This window comes from Cupressus sempervirens, chromosome 2 (genome assembly GCF_028749045.1).
Source record: "Cupressus sempervirens isolate cs-2001-9-10 chromosome 2, ASM2874904v1, whole genome shotgun sequence".
Taxonomy (NCBI): Eukaryota; Viridiplantae; Streptophyta; class Pinopsida; order Cupressales; family Cupressaceae; genus Cupressus; species Cupressus sempervirens.
The window spans coordinates 398702905-398726079 of NC_143119.1; the positions used below are offsets into that span (position 1 = coordinate 398702905).

General features: G+C 34.6%; 1 protein-coding gene across 1 annotated transcript in view; it reads right to left on the minus strand.

Annotated features, from left to right (window-relative positions):
- Positions 1-12192: 12192 nt before the first annotated feature.
- The window catches only part of LOC149572820 (universal stress protein A-like protein), a 70546-nt gene continuing 59563 nt past the window's right edge, over positions 12193-23175 (minus strand). The window contains exon 4 of the mRNA XM_089813897.1: positions 12193-12544. Coding sequence (XP_089670023.1) covers positions 12466-12544 — 79 coding nt within the window. The 3' untranslated portion in view covers positions 12193-12465. The remainder of the gene's footprint in view (positions 12545-23175) is intronic.

The following is a 23175-nucleotide window of genomic DNA, read 5'->3' on the forward strand; positions in this document are numbered from 1 at the left end:
CATGTTGAAGATATTCATGAATTATAGAAGACAATAAGTAGATAAAGTATCTGATAAATGGTTTCTGATGATTGGCCTGTATCTCTTAATTGGGATAGAATCGTGATGAGCGTAGCTAGACTGTGATAGTAGACAACATGATGATGATGTTAGTAAGTGCGCAAGGCCAACAGTCACATGTGTGAGAAGTTTTAAAGACAATGACTTGTAATAGTGCAAAGATGTAATGTTTTGTAATATCTTAATGAGGTCCTATTATAATTAATTGGGAAAGCCTCAAGGTTGACTCAAGGAATTATTTTGAGGATATGGTATAAAAGAAGGTTATTGTCCTTGTGGAGAAGTATGTGATTGATGTGTGAAGTGTAAATTGTGCAAATGATATGCAAAGTTGGTAAATATTAGAAATAATAAAGATTAAATCAAATAAAATGAAAAATAATAATTTAATCCAAGAGAGTTTTGCTGTGAAAAATAGTTACCAAAAACTCCAAGATTTAGAAAAGTTTCCTAGGATCAACACAGGAGGAGACAAATGATAATTTGAAAGGGGAAAGCAAAGAAAACTCCTTTATGAATTATATGAATGAGGAAAATGCCTAAAGAATGAGAGAGAGAAAGAGAGAGAGAGAGAGAGAGAGAGAGAGAGAGAGAGAGAGAGAGAGAGAGAGAGAGAGAGAGAGAGCCATATGCTCATTACAAGCACTACATAGTGAGTGTGAGTTAAATAATGAGAGAGGAGCATCTCTTATAGAGATGAGAAGAGGAGTTATTTAGTAACTCCCATGTGAATGATTGTCACATTCATAAGTGTGTGCATATCGAGTGCCATAATCCTATTAAGGAGTAAACTATTTTCCTTAATAAAGGAATTGCAAAAATGACTTGTCCTCACACATGGACAAGAGGAAAAAATACATAAGAGATACCTTGGTTTATCAATACAACTAAGGAAATATTACTAATTCTAATAGTAAATTTGTGTAAGCGATCTAAGGGATTATTTGGATGTGAAGTTGGTGATGGGTCAAGAGGACAAAGGAGTTCAAGATCAATCATTTCTATTATTCTACAAGGAATAATACATACACCAATTGGACAATGAGTTCAATGGACTTTCTCTTGAAGTTGTTTGGATAGTGGGTTCTTCTTCCTTCTACAACTCCTAACAGGGTTGGCACAACTCCTAACAAGGTTGGAATCTCCTAACAAGGATTCAAAGTCTCCTAATAAAGACTAATATGTACAGAATGTATTTCACTAGCTCCTAACAGAGTCTATCCTCTTCCAAGGAAGTTATATATTAGTACATTTTGTGGGTACCATCCCCACCAAGGTTTTCCCTTTGATCAAGGATTTTCCTAGTTAACATAGTCAATGTTATTGTGTATGCATATCTTCTTATGGTTTCTTATTATATTTTTCATATGGTTAAGGATTAATAAGGTTGATAAATGTTTTAATAGTTGGATAATTGATTCAACCCCACCTCCCCTCTCAGTTATCATGGTGGACTTTACTTTCTAACAATTAGATCTTTCTTCTCTTGCAAACATGAATCCAACTTTGTTTCATCTATCATTGCCTTGTTTTCCTTTGTAACCATCTATTAATCAACTCCCATGCATAGCAAGTGAGTCTTCATTTTCTCCTTCCAACTATCATTGTTTTCTCGATCAAATTTTGGCCTTTTTCTCCTGAATGTAGGCTTTGATCTCCTTATGTTAAACATTTTCTTCAAGGGCCTTATGCTCTGATACCAATTGTTAGAAAGTTAATTCCACTAATACAACTAGGGAAGTGGTGAATCAGTTATGCACTTTAAACAGCTAAAATTAACTTTATCAAATCTGAAACATGTAACCAATAGATGCAACAACCATAAGATGATAACCATGTACAAATATGACATAGGACTTTGTTAACTAGGGAAACCCTTAATTAGAGGGAAAACTCGGTGTGAATGATGCCCACAAGATGATGTACTAGTATAAAAATTCCTTGTGAAAGGATAAGACTTTGTTAGGAGAAAATTGCACACAATCAATACATGTAGTCCCTATTAACATACTTTGAATCATTGCTAGAAGATTCCAACCGTGTTAAGAGCTACTTCAACTATGTCAGGAGCTGATAGGAAGTCAATTGAACCCACTATCCAAATTGCTTCAGAACTGTCTTCACTAAACAATTCTTAGGGTAACATATCCAAGGGTGAACTAGTTGATACAACAACTTATATTGCCATTACAATTCCTTTGAAGTTCTCAAAACACTTCAATTGTTAGGACACCATTTACTTTGTTATATTCATCCACATTTTTTATGTTTTCCCAAGCCCAAGGTATTCAACTAGGATATGATATCTATCAACATGTTCATCCTATCTCCAATTTGGACTAAGACAAAGTACATGAAACTCATCATCATGAGGAAGAACCATGACAAGTGTGAATAGAAGAAATATGCATATCTAAGATTGACTTGAGGCTATGACACAATTGTTCTATTGTTTTCTAAAATGAATCTCCATCAAAGTCGCCAATTTGTTAATGTCTCCAACTAATGTTCTAAAATACCCTAAGGGTTGTCGTCCTCCATTTACAAGCAATTAGACACAGTGTCTAATGAACAAGGCTATTAAATCCTTTTCCACTTTAAGTCTGCCAAACTTAGGTGGGTGTAATCCTGAATATTCTAAAGATTCAACACTTTTCATATATGCATATGAAAGCAAGGTAGATTATGGCAATGAAATTATGCCAATAGCATCAATAATAACACCAATTTTATTAGTTTCTTGGAACATATTATTAGTTCGTGATTGGGAGAAAATACTAAACTAAATTTAATCTCAGTTAAGAAAATAAAACTTGATATGACATTAAGATTTTCTCATATAGCTCTACTGGTTCAAGCATCTTAGATTAGTGCATATTCCATTGGGGAATAGAGTCACATAAAATGAATTGCATACAAGTTTCTAAAGAAAAAAAGAACATAATTCCAAAATTAACAATTCTATAATGTCTCACATTAAAGTTAACACATACTAACATCACATTCTACTTCTAAATCCATGATGCTCCTCATGTTCATTGTCAATTATTTCAAGCATTTAATTCTCATTGAAAGAAATATGAAAATAAATGGTCGAAGCCCATAGATAAATAAGTTGATAAACTCAAACATATTTTGAATTTGAATTCATATAAAGCATCTTAGTACATACTAAATACAATGAAATGACATAAAAATATCCTCTCTTTCATCTTAGTACATACTAAATACAATGAAATCACATATAAATATCCTCTCTCTTTTTAATTCACTATTGCATAAGGAAATTCTAAACAACTCGAAACATGACACTTATATTCTAAATTTTCTTCTCTATTTAATTATGCTCTCCAAATAACATTTTTATCATAAGAAAAAGGTCTTGGGACTCTCTTTATAAGATAGAGAATTTGAACAAGCTTCACACCTTTTATAAATCAAATCACAATAATAAGGATTCTATTTCTATCTTAACTAGAATGCATGCGAGATTGTTAAACTAGAGTGCATGAGAGAAATAGGTGATTGAATCTTGCATTGGTCGAGAAAAGCGATGGAGACCTCGATATGTGTCATCCTCAAATTGCATAAAGAACACAAACAAAAATACAAAAAAAGCACTTGGGAAAATAGACAAAGGTACCAATCACAACCTATCATCTTCAATCGATATCACAATTTCATTCTTACTGTATAGAGTACTAGTGGGATAATTGGGCCATGAAAGGTGTCCAATATAGATCAATGTTCAATTACAGAAGTTTGTTAACAACCTTATCATCTCAAAATTTCAAAAAAGTGGGGCTTTGTCCAATTAATTCTTTCTATTTGCTAAAAATTATTGTTGCCATTCAATAACATCAAGCTTATTTGGCCATTGAAAGTTCTACAACTATTCCATTTGATCAACAACCACTCTCCACCTCACTCTCCACCTAGCACCTATTATAGCTTTAATGTCTAAAATGAACTTAGAACATCCAATATCAAAGTTCAACATCTTGTCAATGATATTTTCAAATTGATTTACTAGAATTCCCCCATAATCAATGATCATAATCTGAAAATTTAGGACAATGAAGTTGGGATCACCCTTCCACCTCTCCATACTTTTCAAATTATTCTCTTTATCCACTATATCTAGTATGGGTGGGTGCTCTCAACTAAGAGATGATTGGATCTTGGCCTAGAACAAATATGTTTTTCCCTCGTAAAATGACAACAATGATATACCAAGATCCATTCTATCCTTGGCCTTGATGATGATTGAAGGCAAATCCATGTATTTAGCAACCATCCAAAACTTCTTTGTTATATTCAATTTTGGATGCCATCCCTTAGACAAAGATTTAAGAATGGAAACAAAACTAGGACATGTCTAGTTTAATTGCAGAAAAGAACTGTATCCTTCATGAACTTTATCCAATTTTAATTTAATTTATCAACTTTGTGGCTTAAGAATTCTGTGAGAGTAGCCAATATTTTCTTTAAGACCAATGTCATATTTTCCTTCACATCTCCTTCCAATTGTTCAATTCTCCTAACATTATTATCAATCTTTTTCTAAGGCATCCTTAGAAGCAAGGACTTCTTCTACCATTGCTTGAATTGTAGGGTTCTCTATAGCATGATCTAAAAGGGGGGGGGGGGGGTTGGGTGTGTTTCATGCAGACTTAGACTAAAATGAATGAAGGTATGCAGAGAAGATAGCTCGATAGATGGGAATGGAGGTAGAAACATCGACGTGCTCAAAAAATGCGGAGTAGGTAATCATCGAATAGAATCCTTGAGAACAATGGCACTCGACCCCTATGGCCGCCTACAATAATCTACGCCAATAATCTATTTCGGGGCATCGAGTGGATGGTGGCAACATCATAGTGTACTTGGACGACAACTACTTCAAGAAAGCACTACCCACATAAAATTCATTACACTTTCTAGCCAATATGACATGGCCCTCTTGCACTTCTTGAAACATGGCCTCCTTTCTTACTATCATAGTTTGAGACAACACAGCAAAATGAGATGTCATTGTGGCTTCCTCCACTACTCAAGTATTGCTTAGTTCCTTCAAAAGGGCACTATCCTTTCTTTCTTATGCCATCTCTACCATTTGTGGTTTCTGTGTTTTAGAAGCCAACACCCATATTGCCAATGTTTGTGACCTCAAGTCAAATCCTAATCTTGAGATGGCTCATCCTACCTCAAACTTTGAAGTAAATATAAGACCTTTTTTAATTCCTTACCTAATCGAGCAAGAATGAAGTTTGGAAATCCCAACCTATAAAAGCATTCCAATCTCCTTAACAAATCTTCTTGCATCTTCCACTAAAATATTTATCTTATCAAAATTAAACTTTTGAAGAATAGAAATAACAACCAAGATCTTATTTTGGTAATTATATAATTGTCATTCAAATTAAGTTCATATTTCCATCTACATATGCAAACCCAATTAAGATCACTAGTCGATCGACTAATATCTTAGCATCCAACCCTAAATTGAAGGATCAAGTGGATGAAACTTCACCTCATATTTTAGCTCATCAACTATACATGCATGTCAATCCTCCATCCAATTGTATTCTTGTTTTTAATACTATTATCAATATGCATTTAGCCATAGTTGATCATGGATCGAATGCAATTGTGCACCAAATACATTTTCAAGTAAAAGATTTTTTTGAGTGAATTGAGGTGTGATTCACCATTAGGAATTCAGTTGCATTCTTTATTGAATCAATATATAATTCATCATCATGAAATCGAGTGCATGTCTAAACCAAACCATAAGGTATTTTATCATCAAGGATCAAATGCATTATTATTGAATAAAAGAGTCATATATTCAAATTTGAATTACTTTTCATATTCATTAATGAATCAAAGTAGTATATATAATCAAGAATCGCAATTATAAAGCTATCTTCATAATATAATATAGATATCCTCTTTGACATATTTGGCGTGATCATATATTAATGTAGGGATTATCCTAAAAGATACTATAAGTTGAAATCCAAACAGAATGCAGAAGGAAATTAGATAAGATTCATACAGGTACAAGAACGGCTTAATTGGCCTCAATTTTCATGTTAATGAAAATTATATTTATGCATAACACAATATTAATTATATACAAGAAACAACTGTTGTCTATTAGCGAGTCTCAATTCCTTGAAGGTCATTACAATTGTTAAGTAGAAAATTGAGCAATTGCTTGTTAGTAGAATCCCTTAAAGGTCATCATGACCATTGATGTTAGTAGACATTGGTAGTTAGCATGATTTTGGTTGTTAAGACCAACCAGTAAGTTGAATTGTGTTGTTTATATATATTATGAGAAAGGGCAACAAATATTGACATGAATATGTACAAGCTTCTTTAATCCGTGTCCAAGGTGGTGTAATGCAATTGCTACAACTATCAGTTTATATGAACCAGATACATGTCTAGTTAGAAGGGTCATACTAGTTAAGAGGTGGTTATAGTGTGCGACATGATTTATGTAGGTTCTTAAGACTAGATTCAAATAGAAATCAAACCTAGCCTTGTGTCTGCATTCACATGAAGGGTTGGGCTAATTCCATTAGGAATGATGTAAAGGACCATTGGTATATGGTTGGGAGGAAAAGCACCTTATGATGCTCTCCCTCTTCTAGTTATGTGGAGGCTTGTAAAAGACTATGAAATAAAAGAATGAAACACCAATCCCTTTCATTCTCCTTTGTTAATGCATTTCTTTATGAAAGAAAAGAGTAGTTAAATATGTTATTTGGTAATTTTCATGTTCATGTGAAAAAGATTTCATTTATATTTTAATTTTTACAAGTAATGAGAAGTGCAAGTTTTATTTATTAGTTGAAATTAAAGTTATGATCTAAAAAATTTGAAATTGATGAAATATCAACCCCCACAACTCCCAAAAGTCACTTGTATGCAAACACTTGTCACAGAAAGAGAGAAACAAAAGCTATGGATGTTACAATTCATAGATCCATAGAAGAGACATTCTTGATGAGCAAAAAGAAAAAAAAATGTTATTAATTAAAAGTGAATGAATTACAATGAGAGACCAATCTTTATAAAAGGAGATCAAAACCCCAAAAAGAATCTAACCTAAGTTGCATGATAATAATTAATAAAATAATTACTATAATATGCCTAGAGTTTAGCTTAAGTAAAAAAGAGATAATAATAAAATATCTTATTACTCTAACACCCCCCTCCCCCCTTTAAGATAAACTTAGGGAATAGCAAAAAACCTAGAAACTACAATTGAAAGTAAATTTGGTCCTAGCAACAACTAATGAGGTACCCAAACACAATCAAATCTCTATAAAAAGAAGAAATAGAGAAAAACACAGGAAAAACCCTACTCCAATAAGAGATGGAAAAAATGCTAAAAGACTAGTGAAGGACTGAAGAAGCCTCCAAACTAGAGAATGTTCCAGAAGATAAGAACAAAAAATGATCACAAAGAACACCATTGAAGCATAAGAAATTGCAAAGCTCTGTCGAATAGTGACTGTCAATCTGAAGAACCTTCACTAAAATATAACCTAACTAGGGAGAGAAGACTATAATCTGCATGAGTGCTCTCAGAAAGCACTACTCGAATCAAGAGGTACACAAAAGAAAACAATTGAACTCGAAGATATAGATGACACGAAAGACCAAAGTCTGAAGAGCTGATCAATCGAACGTGGAAGACTACAACCAGAGTAAGGATAAAAAGAAAAGTGTCTGTATGGTAAATGATCCATCTCACCAAAATGCATAGGTACTCATCCATTGCATCTTCCTAGTACATAGGAACAAATATTGAATACATAGTTCACTCCATCGAACCAAGGAAGCATGAGAACCAATAGAAGAACCCCTCTTGGTGCAAACAAAGGTAAGGTGACAGGGAATTGGAAAAGTGGGCCAAAAGAACTGCATGTCAAGGAACAATGATCAAGATGCACAAAAGAATACATGAGTGTACTAAGGTGATCGATCTCAAACACGTCATGAGGCTAATATCGCGGAAGGGACACTTACTAGACAAAGGAAGATGACAAACAAATACAAAACATCAACCCCCCATGACACTTTAATCAAAGTAGTGCATGCACAATAAGGTATAAGATATAATGAATTCCAAGAATACAATAATTTGTATGAGTGTCCTTAGATGACACTACTCGAATCAAAAGGAAAAGCAAGCCAAAACAACTGAAATAAAAATATAGATGCAATATGACTATTTATCTCAATGAGTTTGCAAAAATGCATACAATAGATGTCTACACAGTCTAGAAGAGACATAAGGATGATACAATAAATAGTACAACCCATGACAAATCATCTAAAGTAATAAAATCAATCCCCAGACCGAAAACAACCAAGATATCTATTAGAATGCAGAAATGCAAAAAAGTGAATAGAATATGCCTGGAGCAGAACTTGGAAAAACAATCAGCATCACTAGAAAGAGTACAAAAAGACATTTCCAACAATATAAAGAATTCCCAAATCGGAGATCAAATGCTCAAGATATGTCTCCTAGAGTGCAAAAAAAGAACTCTTGACTTTGACAACAAAAAAATCATCAAAATTGAAAATAACATGCACCAATATGACATACACATAACCACCTTTCTAGTGATATCTCGTTTGCAATATACGAAGTCTAGATGAGCAAAATATGGCAAAAAAACCACAGATAGGTCCAAATTGAGCCAAAAGGGCTTGTAGGGTACACTGATGTAGTGTTAACGTCAGCAAATGACAAACCCAAATTTGATGGTCAAATGGTCGTTACGGCAAAAATGTCTTTAAAAAAAAGACCCTTTGTTGGAAAAAGAAATGCAATTGCCGAAAAAAGATAGTATGTTTGGAAAAACCTTGTTGGAAAAGTGACCATCGATCAAAAAATTGAAGGTCGGAGGCCGAAATATAATTTGGTGGCCAAAAAGAATACAATACTCAGGAAAAATAAATGGCAAACTACCATAGAAAGGTAAAAAAAATGGCTTAAGAGTATGCGATAGTCCATACCATATGCAAAAGAACTGAAGTCAACAGCAGTGGGCCACGTGAAAGATGGAAGTGCAATCCCAAAACAAATGTGCATGCAATAAAAATTCCTCCATGGCCATAAATCAGAAGATGGGCATGCATAAAGAGCGAGAGCCAAAAAAGATTAGTCACCAAAAATGATGTACCATCACTATAGTTAGGGAAGGTCCCCAGGCGGATCATACACGGTCTCCAAAGCAAAATCATTAGGGGCATAGGGGCTCAGGTCACCAAAAATGAGCGGCAGGAGCCTTCAAAAAATGATCCACTTTATGGGCTTAAAACTAGCGCTTCTCAAATGCCAAGAAATCACTGACGTGGGCTTGTCAATCACAAAATCGAAAAGAGGAAGGATGACCCAATTTGAGAAGACTTGTACATACGTCGGTTGATCTAGGTAAATTGTTGAAATCCAAGGCAACTAAACTCAATACGCAAAAAAAAGGATCGACCTCATGCATGGAAAGGATGGGCAATTTTGGAGCCCGTCAAACAAGGATTGGACCAATCAAGGGCATTGAGTTGTTCAAAAGTCAACCTCCAATGAAAAAGACTCCACCCAAAACAAATGCATAGGGCCTGCTACGAAATCGTCCACCAAAACAAGCACGTGGCCCTAAAGATGGAGTATTGCCTCATGCACAAAGGGCTACGAGGGTACTGACCTCTTTTTTTAAAGGTCTCCTTCACATGCACTTTTTTAATAAAGTGCTCCCCTCTTCAATTTTTGAAAGAACATTTTCCAAAAAAATCACAAGTTATGAATTTATTTTGTAAATCAAAAAAATCACCGCCACCTCGATTTTTGTGCCCAAAGTTGTACGGCCTTGGGCTAAAAAAAGTTTTGCCTTGAATTTCAACAGAGCCCAAACTAGATGTATTTAAAATGGAAATAAGGATTTTCAAGCTCAATGATGATGTTCATTTGGGCTCAAAGTGCTCTGAAAAATAGCGCCCTGCGCCCCCCCCCCCCGCTACCCCCCCCTTATCCAATACAAAACATTTCTAAAAACTGAAATCCTCTAAAAGAGAAAACACAGATTTGAAAATCAAGCCAAACCTCTCATAAATAGAATATGGGCATGTAGATCTAGAGCTCTAATACCATGTTGAAGTTGATGAAATATCAACTCCACGACTGTCAAGAATCATCAGCGTGCAAACACAAATCATAGAAAGAGATAAGAAAAACCTTGGAGACAGGAATTCTCAGATTCATAAAGGAGACATTCTTGATGAGCAAGAACACAAAAATTGATGTTAATCAAAAGTGAATGGATTACAATGAGAGAGCAATCTTTATAAAAGAGGATCAAAACCCTAAAATGAATCTAACCTAGGTTGCATGATAATAATTAATAAAAGAATAAATTATGATATGCCTAAAGTTTAACATAAGTAAAATAGAGATAATAAGACATTATCTAATTACTCCAACAAAAAGTGTGGTTATCATTTATATTGAGATAGATTGGCATGTTACATAGAGCATAATTCCTAGACTCTACAAGTTTTGGCAAATTTTGAGTTGAATGACTTTATCCAAGTCCCAAGGGCCCAAGACTCGAAGAACTCGCTCTAGGAAAGACTCAATAGAAACTAGTTTTTTGCTCAATCATGCTAAGTCTTGTCGAGTCTTTGTAAAGTCCATACCAAGTTCAAGTCTTGTTTCTATGCCACACAGCGTAGTCTCACAAGGGGTGGTGAGACATCGACAAAACAAAAAAAAAAAAACTAAGTAGAAAGACCACTAAAAAGAGAAAATGCAAAGGAGACCAAGAAAAGACTAGCCAAACTAAAAGTCCAACTAATTATCATCCAGAAGCTTAAGGTCAATGATGACCTGCCACTTCTAGTTTAATCTACCATCTTCTCCTGAAATGATAGTTCATTTGTAGACTGTTAGCAAATTGGGGGTTATCTTTAACCTTTTCTTTCTTGTTGTAGTAGGGAGTAGAAACAACAAAAACCTCATCCATTTTATGCTTAGCCTTTGTTTCTTGTTGGAGTAGCAAGGGGAAACAGCGACAACCTCATCTATTTTATGCTTAGTCTTTCTGTTTTGTTGGAGCAAGGAGAGGAAACAATTGCAGTTTCAAATTTAAGGTTATATGCAATCAAATCAAATCAAACCAGAAAAATATTTGGAAAAACTCTAGGATGTCTTCACTAACCTAATCAAAATAAGTTCCTACTTACACTACCAGCTAGATTGCAAATCCTTGATGACAATAAACTTCGTTGGAGAGAATATCTCTCTTCTTCATTAAAATATGATTTTTTTTTTAAATAGTCATATAAATTTTATATTTTAAACTGTCCTAATTTATATTTCTTTTTACATTAACACCAAGAAACTTTCAAAAAATCAGGTTTCAAAATTAATTTATGATCAATAGAATCAATCAGCAAATTTTTTTTGAAAAGGCTCTTGGATACTTACATATTCACAACGAATTTGGCTAGATTGCAAACTCTTGACAATAGTAAACTTCATTCCACTTATTGAAAGAGTTTGGGAGAATACTTCTCTTTGTCATCAAAATAGACTTTTTTTCCCTAAGTAATCACATAAAAATTATATTCTAAATGTCCTAAAAATATCTTTCTTGTTATATTAACATTAAATTAGAAGTTTTCAAGATATTCAAGTTCCAACTTAACTTTATATGCCATAAAATCAATTCAGAAAAGTATTTGGAAAAACTCTTTTTTTTTTAATTGAACAAAGCTAATATTGTCATGAAAGAATAGCAGTCCACAAGGGAGCTGCAAGAGAAAAGAGCATACAACAGCTGAAATACAAGTAACAGTCCCAATGGCAAGGAAATAACTGACAACACAGCACTTACCTCCCTTATGACAAGTTCTCAAAATGTACAGTTACAAAACTACAAAATAATGATAAAATTCATGCCGGAATGCTTCTCTTCGTCCTAAAAATATATTGTTTTCTAAATAGTCACACTAATGTTATATTCTAAACTGTCCTAACAATAAATTTCTTGTTATATTTAGACTGAATAAGAAATTTTCTAAGAATTCAGATTTCAAATTTAATCATTATATACCATAAAATCGTATCAATTAAATATTTGAAAATCTCCAAGATATGTTCCCTTACATATTAAAAGTAAGTTCCCACTGACAGTAGTGGGTAGATTACAAGCTCTTATAATAAACTTCATTCCACTTATTTAATGAGGTTTGAGATAATATTTCTCTTCCTCGACAAAATAAACCATTTTTACTATGCACACCTAGTTACAAAGAATCTTCAAGTTTTAGTATTGATCTTACAAATAACTTCTGCACTCATCCATACACTTGGTTACATTAAGAGGGCTTCCTAACAACAAGAACTGGACATTTTGCATGATGAACACAATAACTGCTCACACTCCCTAAAAGGGCTCTGCAAAAACAAAATAAGAATGAATTATGCTTTATCAAATTCCAAATATATAATATGCAAGAGTTGATAACATTTTAGGAAAAATATTGGTTGCAACTTAACATCTTTGCAGTAAACAAAAACAACCAGGTTATTTGGCTTTAATACCATAGCTGTAAGACAATTAATTTTCTATATCTTGAGTACCTTATGATATAAAACCAAGGAAGAAGTTGAATAGACTAGAAGGTGCTGAAGCACATGCAAAACTGAGACTGCTAGAAGAATTGAATTTTACCGGAGAATATAGATTGAACCCCTAGGGTTTAGCGATGCTAATTTATATCCTTCATTACTGTTCCAAAAAAAGAGGGATGGCTGAATTTTGGTGTTTAGCCTATGATAAGGGAGAAATATGTCTATGATTATCATTCTATTGGTTGAAATGGACATGTTGTCCTTTTCAGTCAATATATTTCTTGAGACCCTAATCCAATATCATTTGTATTTTGACTGCCTTCCACTAAATACAACCTAAGTTACAGGTTCATGTTTGATTCCAAGTTTGAAGTTCGAGAACCGGTTCGCAAGTTCGTCAAAATTTTGGAAAGGGGTTTGAGTTCGTTTGGGTTCGTTAGTACAAAACATATAAATATTATAGAAAATATATGTATATATACATATTTATGAAGTATGAGTTAGAATTAGAATGTAGCATAGTAGCATAAACACATTTAAATAACAAAAACACCATAAAGTTGTAATCATAGTAATCTTACCATCATATAGTCATAGTGCTCATACCATCATATAATTCAACATCAAAGATTCAAAACATTAAAAATAAATTTTAGCATCAAGTTCAAGTATCATTGTTTTCCATTCATTTTTCAACTAATGGGATAAAAATCTATTAATATTCTAAGTTCTTCAATCTTTATCTTCTTCTTCATATTCATCTTCTTCTCCTTCTTCATCTTTTTCTTCTCTGGCATTAGTTGACTCAGCAATAGAGCTAAGACCAATGGGATCAGCAGCAGCAACAATGTTGTTGGCATCAAATTCTTCAAAAAATGACAATGTGAGGCCACAAAATATGACAATGAGAAGCCATCTAAAGCATTTCATAACAACCTTTTAGGGTTGTGGATGCCAACAACTTAATAAATTTTGCAAAAAATGCAGTTTTTTGCCGTCTGCGGGGCTCAACTAAACAGATCTAATCAGCAGGCAAAAAATGGAACCCTGGTCGAACCAAGTTTGTATTGGACCTGAACTTCGAACCGGTTCAAACTTCTGCAAGTCCGGGGTGGGGGGGAGGGGGGAGGTACTCGTGCAACTTAGAATACAACTGACTTTGAAACTCATGTATTGTCAAATATAGTAAGTATGCTTCAATTTGATTTATGTTCCTTATCTTAGCAGTGTGAATATTCAATTTGATGCCGCTTACTGTAAAGTGGGAATGAATTTGGCTAATGCACACCATCACTGACTAAAAATGGTCATTCCACCTGTGACCAAACTGAAAAAGAAAATATTTGACACTTTCATTTTAAATCTCGCTATAGTAAATGGCTCTTTTATAACACCCCAATGACAAAAAGGACATTTCCTTATGTTTTTCGTTGAACCTGAGATGTTGTCCTAGCTTGGGGGTTTTAGACCATTGGTGAGGCATGCGTGAACAGGAAACAATGGACAGTCCAATAAAAGAAAAGCTTGTCTAGTTTCTTGTGGAAGTGGAGAGACCATGTTGGAGCACCTAACACATGGAGATTCAAGTGACAAAGATGAAGAAAGAAAGTGCTTTGGATAGATTTCTCACCACTTTAGTGGTGGATGGAAGCAAAGGGCATTCCCGACAGATGAATTCATCTTTAAGTGACGAACATTCTCCATATGAGCCCCTAAGTTTTCAGTGACAGGGTCCATAATGGCAAGATCACAGAAAAGGAGCACCAAACATGAGGAAAATAAGGTGCTAACTGACAAAGACATAGAACATGCACCTGGGTCTAGACATGAAATCCTTTTCATGGCAAGAGAGAGTGACTGGTGCACCCGAGTATGAGGAAAGGTGTTTTAGAGAGGAGGATGATTAAAACTTGCAACTATGTTAAACTTCGTACAGTATGTTTTAACTTTTTACATGACAAAGATGACAAAAAGGTATGCCTCCAGGTTATGTCAGTGTTTAAGCGTCATGAGTGAACAAAATGAGCATCTATGAGCACAACTTATCTGGAAAAGTTACCTGCATGGAATTCCCATAGTGCAACGACCATTCAAGTCACATTAAGCCCTCAATTGTGAGCCTCGTGCATCCATGTCAAAAGGTTCGGTGACATATGTGGTGAAATGGTGCATATGATGAGTGTTTTAACTTTTTAGTGGCAGACATGGTAAAAATACACGCTTGAAGGTGATAAAGCATGCTTAAATGAAAGCAACTCCCAAGAAGTGTACTTATGCCAATGTTTTGCTGGTGTTAGCGACAAAAAGATGTGCTTAGTCTTCAGCCTCTTGAAGTGGCAAGAACTGATTTCAGCCTGTGACAGCAGATTTCCAAACATGAAAGATGCTAGTTTACACCCTAACACCTTATCCATACTCCTATACATGTTTCAGTAGTTTGATTTCTTTCAGTCAGAACAGCAAAGAGCATGGGGCACTTCAGTACAATTCATGAGTTTTGCAAAGTACTATCAGCTAGGATTTAGCTGATGTAGAAACTAGCACTGTAATTGATGTAGTCACCTAGGGTTTTATGTGTACTCCAGATTCATGGTATATACCAAAGGTTTATTGACAGTGTTGAGCCATTTGAACAAGAATCATTCAGCTGCAATTGCTGATTTATGGTAAATCCTAGGGTTTATCTGTGGTTTGCAAGTAACAGTTTTCAGCTGTAAGCAAGAGAGAATAATAGTGTCATTGCAGCCATCTTTGTTACTATGTTCCACATATTTGTTTGATCATGTAGGCTTCTGTCATATCTTTGTTCAAGGATTTCAACCATCGTTTTCAGTCTTCTCAAAGTCCTAGGAGTTGTTTTCTGTTGTGCAAATGGAAACCAGCAGTTAGGGTTTCAGAATGATTTTGTCAGCAATGGGATCTATGATCTAGAGAAGAAGATTTTGCCTTTTTTTTGGAAAATGGCATCAGATTCAAGTCACCAAGATTGGATAATGAAGTAACTGGTTAATGAGTGGTCAGGATTTAAGAACTTATCAAAGAATCCAACTGTTTCATTGCAAGGGCTACATAAGAATCATAGGAAAACTTTATACCAATATAGTTGAACAATGAATATAGAAAATTGAAATACAATTCACGAACCATAGGTCCAAACTTCAAACTTGAAACTTCATAACCAATGACCATTGAACTTAGTAACATACTCATAGTAAGTTGGAACATTAATAACATTAAAGTTTTAAACATAATGATAATGATAAATTAAAAATATAAATCATACATAGTACCATGTAATCAACGATTGACTATCAAATGACAAAGATGAAAGATTCAAAATTCATTGTTCAAATTATCAATATGATATATCATAAAGATCAAGATGCTCATGATTACAATGAGTAGAGTAGCATGAAACAATGAAATCAAATAATGTATCATGGCCATGTCAAAGTGAGTACAATCTACAAAATGTCAATAATGAAAATGTAAGGGTGGGAGCTCTCTAATCATCCCCTAATCCAGAGTCCTCATCACTAGAACTACTAGATTCCTCATGGGAAAGATAGTATAAAAAACTTTTTTAAAAATTGACTTTTCAACATGGGTGTTGTATGCACCCCACACGTCCCTCGGAAGTACCATGCGCATACCCATACACACACCCGTCTAGTGCATTGAAAGATGTTGCCACAGTGCGGAGTTGCTTCGGCAACAATGGTGAAGCATGGGTGCATGAAATACTCGCACTTGGGATGTTGCTGCATCTAGTGCGCCAAGATTTTACTCCAGGTGTGTGCACCCAGGTAACACTGCATTTGTCCAAGTTTTTATTCTTTCAAATCTTGTGTCCATTGAGTTGTGGATCTCTACTTTAGCCAAAAAGAAGTTTTTTGTTTGTTTAAATTTGAGCAGTTTCATTCTCGAAATCTATGAAATAATTCTTGTAAAATGAGACTTGTTGCCAATCTTGTGCTAATATCTAAGGCTAAGAAATAGCAAATATTTATTTCATTTACGCAAACTTACCAAGAAACATTGTTAAGGGTGAATAACAGTTAACATTATATTTTGTCTATAGCTTAGTGTCTAGGATTAGATTAGATGATTAGATCTCAAGTGTGTGTTGATGTTATTGTAGCTATGGTCAAAGTCCTTCAAGCCAACATGGATAACATAAAGGTTCTAATAATATAATTATTATGATATTGCAATACAATTATTAGATTATTATAATATAAAAGTATAATTATTATAATAATATAAATATAATATATAATAATACAATATAATTATTTGAATTATTTAATTGGGCTAAGAGTGGTGACCCTTGGTAAAGGGGTACCACCAATATATATAAAGGAAGATCAAATCTTCCTCTTGGTAATGGAAAACATACATACTATCTGCATTGAGTAAAGAGTGCTCCGGGGACACAATTAGATGTTGTATATAGTTAGGAGGGCAATAATGAGTCATTGGCCATGGTCAAATGAGCACACACTAAAAATAACACCATTATAATTGGAAGACAGGTTTTACCTCAAACTATTCTAGAAAGGAGAAATTTTAAAATGCTAAAAGCTTTTGGCACCCACCATGGGTCAGAAGACAAGTCAATCTAAAGCACCCACCATGGGTCAGAAGACAAGTCAATCTTGTAATAGGAAAGTTAGTCTTATCACCTTTAATTGAAGTTATTCCATTATAGTGGGTAAAGTCTAAAAAGATCAAAGTAGAAAGAAACTCCTATGTCATTCCTCGAGCACGTGTATCCTTGTATTTGGTTTGAATACATATAGGATATAGCCTGGATACATGTCAGATACTGTACCCAAGTGTACCCAAAAAACCTTGCTTTCCCAACCATGTCAAATACTATTAACTTGATTTATTTTTAATTTGACATAAATCTTCCTAAATTTAACTTTAAAATACTTCATGCATGCTATTTTTATTTATTTTGTCTTCAGTATAAGCAAAACCTACAGCAAATGATAAAGACAAGAAAATGTTTTTCTATTTCAACAATCCATTTCTAGGGTGGTCTTCCAATGCAACTCTACTATTTTTGCAAATTGTGAAGTGTTAAATTAACTTATAATTATTTAAGAAGCATTTATGTGTCTATAATGTATTTGAAGCAGAGAAAATCTCCTTCGAAAAATATGTTAATGTTTTTTTCATTAATGTTGTATCTAGGCGTATCCATATTGGGGGCCTTAAAAAATGGTTGTATCCATATCTGATACCCTATTGTATTTATATCCGTATCTTTGTCTATGCAACTTTGATAGAGATCATAAAGAAAGAGGATCTTTCTAATTTTGTTTCTCAAGCACTCAAACATTTTCAAATGAGGGCTCATCTCTCTAACTATTCCTAGTTTTATTAAGATATTCTCTATGTTGTACAAAGAGTCTTTGTAAATAATGGGCGATTAACAACAACAATAACAATAGCTCACCTCTACTTCCTTTATTGTGGAGAACGAGCATTGATCCCTTAGCTTCTATAGAATCCCACAATTTTCCATATGGTTGGAGGAAGTTTTTATTTTAATTTTTTGGTGACAACACATTCAAATGAGAATATTTCAGCCTTCACCAAAACTTGCAATTTTCTTTTGAGTGGCACATGATGATCTGGTTTGAATTTTTGTTGAGACATTGATTAGTGATGTAGCATAATGGTTTCACAATATTGCAGCATGTTCAACCACATGTTGGACATTCATGTACAAAAACTTTTTTGTCGTGTTTCAAACAATCGGGGATGGTCATATATTGTTTGTCAAATTGTAAAATGCAAAGAATGATAAGCCAATAAGAGATTTCCTCACGTAATTCAATTGTCTTGTCAACAAAGTCAATGCTAGTTCAAAGCCTTTTGTAATGTCCCTTTATAGTATATTTTTTTATTTTTCCTTAAAAAATAATCCTTGCTCAAAATGATATTAGCTTTGTCAAAAATTCTGAAATTATTATAATATACAGATTAATAATTCATGACATAATTCTGAAAATAAATCATATCTTGAAAATCTTTGGAAGTTCTTTTTAATCTGCTAAATCAGAGGTTTACATTCCTAACTCAGAAGTGGCAATATTAAGGGGTTTTCTCCTTAACTTGCCAAGAGTATTTTAGGGTTTTCGTCCAAAACTTGATATCAGAAATAATGGTTTTCATCTTAAATCTCTTTATCAACTTGGGACAATTACGTCTCCCTTATTTGCAAGTCACTTCCTTAAATTCAAGATTCATTGTTTGATAGATTGATTGTTTTCTTGCTGGATTCCTCATTTTCTTGACTCCTTGATTGATGATTGATGATTTCCTCTCAAGGAGATGAACTCTCCTTTATACCTTATAGGTGAAATATTCACCACCTTTCACCATCCCTGCCCTTGGAGGGGTTACAATCCGATGAACTCTCCTTTATACCTTATAGCCATAGGTGAAAGATTCGTCACCTTTCACCATCCCTGCCCTTGGAGAGGTATCAATCCTTCATCTTTCACTGCTTCCATAAAAAACTCTTAATTTAGTTTTAACTATATCCTCTTCAATGAATCACCAGCATCTTGGCGCCAATTTTACTTAATCTGCCTGTCTTATAGTTTAAAAGGTTGCAATCACGGTACTTGGTGAGGGCATGGTAGTCTATCCTTTCCAAGCGTGCTTGTCTTCAACCAACTTTAAATTGGGATGAATAAAAAAATTCTACTCTTTCCCAAGTTGAGTCCTCCTTAGGCAAATTCTTCCATTTAACCAGATATTCCAAAGTGACCTTATTACTTGGCTTCTCTCTTATGTCAATGATAGCCTTGGTTTCCAAAATTAATTTAACCTCACCATAATGTAGGGATAATTCTAGACTCTGAAGAAAAAACACACACACTTATGCTGAGAGAGAAGTGAATCAGCATAAGACCAACGTTTTAATTTATAATTTTTGCAATGAACAATGCATTCACATAATAAAGATCTAACAAAAGGAACACAAGATGCACACACAATTATATGTGGAAACCCTTGTAGGAGAAAATCATGGCAGAATATTGCTTTTATAAAGAACTTCTAAGAACTTCGTGGGCATCAACCCACAAGAGACACCAATCCCCTCCACTGAGCACCAACACAACAAGAGTCACCAAACTCCTTGAGTGAGAGGCTCCAACCTCTTGCACTTGCAAAGTAAAAGGTGCCAACCTTTGAAAACCAAGATGATTATAAACTATTAAGTTGTTGGTTCTGCCCAAGATCCCTTCAATACCTACAACAAGATCTGCCTACAAATCTGCCTTGACTTTCTGCTCTTATTTCTCTACTCAGATCTGCATTATGGTAATAAAAAATCGCTTTAAAATCTGAACTATAACTTCACAAAAGTCCGCACTAAGTCTGCTTCAATCTTCACAACATGCACTTACATAGCTTGCTTGAATTTTCCCTCAAAGTGAGACTGATTTAACCTCATAAATCTGCTCCCGTGTATGCATGATTTTTCTTTATAAATCTGTTATATATCTCTGCTCTTAATAGGAAGGATATTCAATGAATTATATTTGATCATATGACATGAAAACGGCAAAAAAATAAAACTTGTGAATTTCAACTCCTGCAAACAAAAGAAATTGAGTTTGGGAATATTTCGTCAAGCATCTTACATGAAATATATTCTTTTGAGGTCAACAGGTCCCTAAAGATTCCATGAACTAAAATTCATGGAACAGGGGAATTGAGAAGCACACCATCTTATCAAAAGCTTCATAGTTGTCCTTCAAAAATTAATCTTGAGAGTTTTGTCATTTTAGACTAAAACCCAACAATGTCTACTTATCTAGCATGAATTCACCTTTCCCTACCTCACAAGCCAAAGTACAATAACAACAAGAAGTGAGAGGAGAAGATGGCCAAGCAATCAGCTATGAGTCTACGATGAAAAAATTCTAGAAACAAGTAGTATCTTATTAAAATGAGGATTGTTTCCCACCTAAAGACGACTCCTCTACGGGTTGAGAATCAACCACATGTTTTGTCGCATTACGCTTTCAAAAGTAAGTCCCAATAGCCAACATTGAGGACCGATACCTTTAGCTCCAAAGTTCTGAAATGCCTTTTATTACTCACCATAGTTAGCCATCCCCATCTTTTGAGGCAGAGAATCACTAGTAGGCTGCTTGGGTTGAGGCTTCAGGGATTCGGAAACTAGAGGACAATTTTAGATTTTGTGGTTTGAAGATTGAGATCAATAACAAGTATTAAGAAAATAGCAATATATGACCCTCTGGCTAAAGTTGTAAGATCTTATCTGGACTTCTAGTGATTCTTTAATGTTTAAGGTACTCAACCTCAATATAAATCCTCTTCTATGAGTGAGCTGAAAAGAAGGATTCCTGCTTAACATAAACAATATACAACATTTTCTAAGAGGGGCCAATGTTGCAAGGTGAGGCAAGGAATTCAACCCATCCCGAGACTTCAAGATAATGAATTCTCAAACCCACAGGATAAAGACTAACAAAAAGGAACAAAAGTACTAGGAGGAATGCTCAAAAAACTTGACTTCAGCAAAATTGGAAAGAGAAACTCTTAAGTAAAGTTTAAATATAGCTTCCATGCAAGATCCATCAAAGACCTAGGTGTAGCTGACCCTACTCCTTAACATGCTTTCGAACAGAATTCTTCCAAGAAAATACCAAACAGAAGTATAGTTTTCAAGCCATTTCCATGCCTTTCCAAAATCACAAACAAGAAAAGAAACATCAAGAACAGGAGAGTCAACTCGTAAACTTTTTTATGTATGAACTCACAAGTTTTAGAATCATCTTCTTGCATTTCCAAGCCAGCAACTTCAACACCAAAGCTAGGTGGTTGCAGCCATCAAATATGAAGGTCATGTGAAGGTCAGGTGAACTGAAAAACACAATAAAAGTGGAGATATCCTACACTAGAAATTAATATGGAACAAGGGTGACAAGGACAAGAAAATGACACAAGTAGTAGCATATAGACCTAGCCAAGCCAAAGTCCTACCAAAATATTGCACCCATAAGAAAAAATTGTATCGAGTCAAGTTATCAGATAGAAATCCTCCTTTGTCTATCTACTCTTGATATATTTCAAAATCTTAGTTTGCATGCTGTTGATGCGAGTTTTGTATCACTTACATAACATATTAGTAATTGAATATCCGATACGGAGTATCAAACATACAATTCCTCTCTTGAAAAGTTATTGCTCATGGGATATGAGAATAACTCCAATGTTCCTTACACCTGTGGACACTCGCTCAGTTTTATCAATGTGATTTGCTGGTAATCAAATAAGCGGCCTTATGCTATTTATTCGAGGATGACTTGGACTTTGGTGGAATGATGGAGATGATGATGGGTTTGTGAAATATGCGGGTGGTAGATAATGTTGATGGTGGTGATGATGGAGGATGTGTCCGCCAAGGATGATGTTGATGGGAAAGTGGTGGTTGTGGAAGGTGAATGGATGTGTTCTGATACTTGACTTACTTCCCTAACTTCCTCCTCTAAACTTCAACTACCAAGCTACTCACTATTCTACTCCTACTATGAATGGAAGGTTGGCAAATGGATGGGGATCGAACCTAATGAGAGCTGACCGGTGGGCTCACTTCCACAGGTGCGATGATTCAAAGGAATAATAAACTAGTTTACCACATAAGGCTTTTCAACCAGGCACTAGGATGCTAGTGGTCTAGTATTGATCCTTATCAAACATCTACCAATGCTACCATACAACTATCCATCTACTTTACTCTTGCTTAAACAACTTGAAATGAAATTTGCTTTAACAACTTGAAAAGAAATCTAACTATGTGAAAGTAGAAAACATGTAATAACACCCAATGTTCTTAATCAACATACAAATCACAACAATGAAGAAGAGAGGAATTTTGGTATTATCTTCACAACAATTTCTCCAACACTTTACAAATGAGAGCAAATGGCCTTATATAGGGGCCAAAAATACAATGGACGGTGGAGATCAAAACAAGATCAACAATCCAGATTGGATCTTCAAAACCCTAATTAGGGTTGCCACCCCATCGACCAATGAGAAGATGCCACCTCATCAATGGACCAATGGAAAAAGTGCAAAAAGTGGCAACCAATGAGAAGGCACCAAAATGGTGGCCAATCAGAAATAGATACTTGTCCTATTCTAGAAGAAAGAGAAATTGCCACTTGGGCTTACATCAAATGATCTTCTAATATAAATCTTCCCTTTTCTTTCATTTTCTTAGCTAAGACAATGAACTTAGCTAGCCTTTCGTTAACTTCTTCCATAGGAGGACAAGGTGTGTGCTTCGTCTCGAGTTCCGCTGATTTCACCACGCTGCTTGCTGCTTGATAGCAACCTTTCCTAATTCACCCAACCTCAATCCAAAATCTGTCTCATTGACATCCTCTTCTCTA